The sequence below is a fragment of the Echiichthys vipera genome, assembly GCF_963691815.1.
Source record: "Echiichthys vipera genome assembly, chromosome: 4".
Lineage (NCBI taxonomy): Eukaryota > Metazoa > Chordata > Actinopteri > Perciformes > Trachinidae > Echiichthys > Echiichthys vipera.
In genome coordinates, this window is record NC_139829.1 from 26,218,070 (window position 1) to 26,224,768 (window position 6,699).

Here is a 6,699-nt window from a genome sequence, read left to right on the forward strand (position 1 = left end):
TGGAAGTTTGTTTTCTGAGGAATTTGAACACAAGCACAGGGAATAGGTACAGTTCTTTTTCAGCAGTTTTCTTGTATACTGAGGCATTTTAAACAACTTTGCATCTACTGTAGAGTATATTTGTATTTTCTTAATCTTTTAAAATAAAAAAGAAAGAAAAAATATTCTAGCTATTTCTAAACTGTCAGCACCGCCCTGATGTACATATTGCACCTTAGGCATCTGGTTAAATGCAAGACTGCAGCATGTAATGACCTAGAAATAGTGAAAATTGTATATCATACTGAGGCCTATTAAAAAAATCAGTCACACCACAATTTGTCATGGGTGTAGGGGGAAACACCAAGGTGTTAAAAACAGTTTGCACCAGTGCAAGTTCTCTGACTCTGACAGGAAGGTGTGGTGACAAAGACAATTAGCGGTATGAATGCTGTCGTGCCAGAGATTGTAGATTTCTGTCAGTAGTTAAAAACAGCATTTGACAATTAATAGTAAATCCCAATAAACAGTTTAAAGCCATCTACCATCATTGACATAAAGAAAAGTATTTATTTCACATTGCAAAAACAGCTTTACATTTTTAAGTATCAAGCTCATACACTGTGGTTTCTTCTCCTTAAAACTCTTTCAAGTCAGTGTGGCAGAGGATATGAGAGCATCAATGTCCTGTATGGCTCTGGATGTTTTCTGAAGAGCCTCAGCGATGCAATTCTCGTTCACTTCATTAGTCATCTCTTCTGCAGCGCTACGTTCCACTTTCACACATCGCTTCTCACTTCGCAGCAGGTGGTTGTTCTCCAGCAGAACTGGGGTCACGATGTTAAAGAGCATGCACGATCTTCCTCACCTAACAGTGACAGTACATGCGCCTCGACTACCATCTCACACGATCGTTTCAATAACTCAATGTCTACAGCCCGTTAGTGCAAAGGATACAGTTGAAACGTTGTATTTTCTCCAGCTCTACAGCTACTAGCTCTGATCTAAATGGAGTTAAAATAAAACAACAATTAATACAATTATTACATGTATTAATAAAACACCGAAGTGATCAAAAAATATAACTCACCGACTTTCTTCTGTCTGTGTGACATTCACGTGCTGCTCAACAGGTAGTGGATTGGATAGATTTTCTTCAATCCTCGCTGGTTTAGAAAAATGTCTCCCCTGGCAACAGAAGTATGATAACTTTAGAAGCTTCAGTACTGAGCAAATACTGCAGATATCAACTGTTATATTACAGTAGTAACATCAGCAGGGGCTACTTCTTTGACCTCTTGAAAGCAGCTGGGTGTGACAGGGAGCTTCAGTGATTGCTTGGCCTCGTTGTAGCAAGTGAGGATCCTGTAACACAGCGACGCCATGGTCAGGAACTGATGCAATAAAGTCGTCAGAAATTCATTAGACCGCGATGACGCTCACCTGCTTGCACGACTCACAACAGAGCATACAGAGTACAACTGTCCCGGTGCGTCAGGTTGAAGGTTGTTCAGATGGTATGTTAGCTCCTTCACCTGTGAGGTACACACAATTACTCATTGTTGGATTGGTTATATGTAATAGCATCGTAATTTAAATAAAGTTGAATAGACTTGAGATATTTGATAAGTGACTGAAATGTACCTGCCCTGACGGGAGCTCAGGTTTGTGATGGGTAAAATAAGTGTTAAGGACACCGTTGGACCGGATGACTGAGCCATCTCCTGGGGAAACCTCTATGACTGAGACCGCCCCGCTCAGTATTCTACACAGCAGACATACAAGTCAACACAGTTAAAAAAATATGTGTGTGTGTATATATATATGTGTGTGTGTATATATATATATATATATATATATATATATATATATATATATATATATATATTATATGTATAATTTGGCAGGTTTTGACATAATTGACAAAAGTGTAATTCTGGTGCAAAAAATCCCATGTTCTTTTTCAGCACTTAAATAAATCAGATAAGCGATCCAGACAGTTTTTTTTCGTGTCACAACTATTAAAGGAGAAATCCGGTAGAGTCACTAACAGCCGGACATTGCTAACACTGATTAGCTCGGGGCAGTACGGTGAAGGCAATAAAACATCTTGTTTAACCTCTAATATTGCTTAAAATAACACCAAACCACTGCAGTAGCTTGATAAGAGTCCCTATATATCAAATGAAGCACCAACAACGTAGTTGGTGAACCCAGAGTTTATTAAAAGAGTGTTGTGAAAGACTTACCAACTGGCCCTGGTACCAGCTCCTCTCGTAGTGAAGTCCATTCAAGTCGATTACCAAATGCAATCCAAACGAAAGGAGCCCATTGGTTCCTCGTTTTATGTGTAGGGACTCTTATCATGCTACTGCAGAGGTTTGGAGTTATTTTGAGCAATATTAGTGGTTAAAAAGCTGTTTTAATGCCTTCACCGTACTGCCCTGAGCTAATCAGTGTTAGCCACGACCGGCTGTTAGTAACTCTCCAGGATTTCTCCGTTAATAGTTGTTACACAAATCGATGCCTTATTTGATGTATGCAAGTGCCGAAAAAAACCAAGGGATGATTTTGCGCCAGAATTACGCTTTAAGGACCTTGTTAACCCTAAAAAACGCTGCATCCCTACCTGTAGGTGACTCCTTGACACCACATCACTTTTACCAACTCTGTTGGAAGATCTTCGTCTGAATGTTTTTTTTGGGCCAGGGGGTCTTTAACCTTCCACCTTAAACATATGAGCAAGGAAGCTTAAATCAGTCAGTGAACATTGTTAAATAGTGCTCGATATGTCTGTTTTTCAATCATTCAACCTGTGCCGGTGAGGCGATGGACATGTAAGAGGCAGCGCCTGAGGAAGGTAGAACCGTCTCTCTACAATGGACATGTCTGGCGTGTTAAAGCTCCTTTGGGCCTGGGTGAGATCGCTGGTTCCTTCTGCTCTGACATCTGTATGTTCAGAGAGACGAGTCATCCAGAGATGGCGAGCCAAGGAGAGAGGGTAGCACCAGATGGGGGCAACAGTGCAGCAGGAGTGATGCTGGACCACTGTAGTGGACTGGTACATCTGCTCTGGCTGGGAAGGTAAGTGAAATATTTATCCAAAAGCTATGATATAAGCAGACAGAAACATTACTAAGAAATGTTACCTTTGGCTGAGCAGTGCTGATAACCCGAGGAGAACAAGACCTCGATCTAATCGTCTCATTCCTCCGTCTTCCTCTTCCCTGATGAACCTCCCCGCTCTCATCATTGGTGGACTGACGGATCAGATTGCTTCGCTGCTGCTGACTGTCTGGGCTAATGTCAGAGTCTCTGCTTAAGCCCTGCATGCTGCACTGCTGATTCTGAGTCCGACTGAGTCCGCATGTGAACTCTAGTGAGAATTCTTCACCTGAGGGCGACAGCATCAACACAGCTCTACCCCCGTCCGACCTGACGATAGTCTCGCCTCCAGGTCCGAGCTCGGCATCACAGGAAGACCACTCAGGCCACTTCACATCTGAGTCGGTGCTGTAAACAAAAGGCTGCAGAAAGGCATGGAAAATAAAAACAGATATCATTGCCTAAGCATAATTTGAAGGACTAATAGTGGGCTACAAAATAGCTCCTCGTACCTTCTTTTGGTCAACAGGGAAGAGCTCCTCTGGCAGATATGGTCGACTAGCATATTTATTCCTAAATGCCAAAGCAGCTACCATAAACTCCTGTAAAATGATATAATAACTTTGAATATAGTGGGCCTATGCATAATGCAGAAGACAACAAAACTATGTACATTTCTTGCAGCAAACAACAACCTCTTTAAATACAAGGGAGACACAAACTGGGCTGGCATTCATTTCTAAAGAACGGCTGATACTTCGTGTTTACACCTTATAAGTGCTGATGGTGAACCGTGTCCTCTGCCGGACTCTCTCGGTGGGCTGCAGAGGGTGTCCGGAGGGGTCTGTGGGTTGTACCAGCATGAATTCACAGCCACACGGCGACAGTTGTAACCGGGCTCCATTTCCGTAACGAACATCCACGGACTCATCCTCATACATGATCATCGAGCTGACACTGGAGCTGGTTTCCATCGTTAAAACCGCGAATGGTACTCAACCATAGACTGTGTAAAAACATTTCCCGGGTTGTAGACGCGCTGAAACTCAAAACATAGTGACGCGTCGGTGTACGTCATCAGGCGGTGACGGGTTTTTAAAAAAAAAATTATTTAACTATTTACATGTATTTATTTGTATTGAAAATATGCAATGCAAACATTTATTTTTCTTACATGTCCCAGAAGTTATACACAATGCCAAAAATGTTTATTTCTTTTCTTTATTGAAAAAAAAAAAAAGAAATTGTCAACGGAATTGCATTGCTAGGCAACAGCCTTGGTCTTTGTTAACTTCCTGTCAGTTGATGATTCAAATTATAGATTTATTTTCCCAAACATCCGGTAGCTGAACTTGACAAAATGGGAATTATTAGCTTATCAGCGACACATGACTGCCATCTGGTGGCAGCAGACATTACCCCTTTAAAACTACACTCAAAACGTTGGTGTGACTACTACAGGGTGTTACAAGGGTGTTAAATTAAGTGAAACTTTGAATTCATGGAACAAATGAAATGCAAATCAAGATTTGATATTGAACTGAGGAAATTCAAACCATAGTAAAACTATCCTAATTTCATTGAAAAGTAGCTAACTGGTACAGTGCCTATAGAAAGTTCAATTCAATTCAATTCAAAAAACTTTATTTGTCCCCGGGGGGCAATTCAGGGCACACAGAGCAGCAAATAACGACAGTGCAACTATACAAAAACATTTTAACCTAGAAAGTTATGATACCCTTTTGAAATGCTCACTTTTTTTTGTTTTACAGCCTGAAATAATAATACATAAGAAAATAATAATGAAAAACTAGAATAGCAGGGTTGGAAAAGTTATGAATCCCGAGATTTAATAGTTTTTGGAGGCACCTTTTGCTTTAATTACAGCCATCAGTCTGTTTGAAAACGTCTCTACCAGCTTTGTGCACCTAGATTGGGCAATATTTCTCAATTCTTCCTGTAGAACTGTTCCAGTTCAGTCAAATTCTGTGGTGAGCGGCGATGGACTGCACTCTTCAAGTCCATCCACAGATGTTCTGTAGGATTCAGGTCAAGGCTCTGACTCGGACACTCAAGGACATTCACCTTCCTGTCCTTTAGCCACTGTGGTGTTTTTATGGAGGTGTGTTTTTGGTCGTTGTCATGATGGAAGGTGAACAACCTGCACATTTTCAAACAATTGTCTAACATTGGGCTGCAGGTTTTCCTCTAGAATTTGGGTGGACTTGGCAGTATGTTAAATGTTGGTCTCATCCGACCATACAACCTTTTGCCACATGGCATAAGAATCTTCATTATGTTTTTTTTTACAAGACTCTGTGTGACATTTTTTTCAGAAGAGGCTTTTTTCTTGCCACCCTGTCATACATGTAGAACTTGTGAAATTGTCCAATTGACCAATATCTGCCATTAAGACTTGTAACTCGTTCAAGGTCAACATGAGCGTCTTGTTAGCTTCCCTGATCAATCTTTTCCTGGCTCAATCATCCAGTTTAGAGGGGCGGCCCGATCTAGGCAAGGTCTGGGTGGTGCCATATGGCTTCCACTTCTGGACAATACTCTGAACGGTACTCAGACGGATAGTTGAAGCCTTTGATATCTTTTTATATCCTTCTCCAAACTTGTTCCTATCCACAACTTTATCCCAGAGCTCTTTTGAAAGCACCTTTCCAACCATGATTGTGACAAAAAAGGTGACAATTTCAAAAGGTTATCATGACTTTCTATAGTATAGTGGACACTATTGTTGTATAAACACAATTTTAAACCCTAAGGTGTTCCTAACCTATATGAAATTTACTTTTGATTTCACATAGGCTAACTTTTTTACTTGACTCGTTAGATGGTCATTTTAACATTTCAGTTACCTTGTAGTTTTTCCCAATTTGTACTGCATAATAAGGTAGTTCTCAAACTGTTATAAACATTTTTATCACCATTAGACTGCATTTCTAAATTCCAGCAAACATGCAAACTGCAACAAAACGGTCAACAAATGCATTCAATACACGGCGAGTCATATGATTTTATATTGATCCTTTGCCGACATGCGAACACAACGTAATCTTAAGAGAATGGTGATTTTTAGGAAACTTTGCTTTACACTGGTGTAACAGAATAAACTCCTGATAAAGTGCCGTGTACACTGTAGTTTAGAAATGCCTCATCACCCACACAGTAAAATGTAGGGTGTGACTCTACCAGATTTACATTTCATTTGGTTCAAAGGCCAATCAAAATCCCACCAAATTGTTCTAGTTTCATTTACCCACACGTTTAGGTATTAATAGACCTAAATACATAGCATAATAGCCTACTCTTCAATAAAAGACAGCATTCATGCAACATATTTTTGTAGGCTGTTGTAGTCTACTTTGTTACCCCAAATACAACAACTTAATCAAGAACAAAAACATGTAGACTTAGACCTACGGAAATCAAAGTATAGATTATATTTGATTTTTTTGTTCAAAGCCACACTGATACATCTTCAAGTTTAAGGTTGATAAAAAAAATTAGAACAAAAGAAAAAAACAGGTCTACACTGCGGAGAGACCAGAGGCTCGTCCAAAACCCCCCGTTGTCCGTTTCACTTTCTCGCGAGAAGCCGCGAAG

The 6,699-nt window shown here is 40.3% G+C and overlaps 1 protein-coding gene across 1 annotated transcript; it reads right to left on the reverse strand.

The window, feature by feature from the left end:
• Positions 1–627: 627 nt before the first annotated feature.
• On the reverse strand, positions 628–4,058 carry cUnh5orf34 (chromosome Un C5orf34 homolog; the record flags this gene model as incomplete). Its single annotated transcript, XM_083913017.1, has 11 exons — positions 628–806; positions 937–983; positions 1,070–1,167; positions 1,275–1,344; positions 1,423–1,514; positions 1,624–1,744; positions 2,609–2,707; positions 2,793–3,055; positions 3,129–3,506; positions 3,597–3,686; positions 3,855–4,058. 11 exons carry the CDS (start codon positions 4,056–4,058, stop codon positions 628–630), a joined length of 1,641 nt encoding a protein of 546 aa, XP_083769143.1.
• Positions 4,059–6,699: the final 2,641 nt, after the last annotated feature.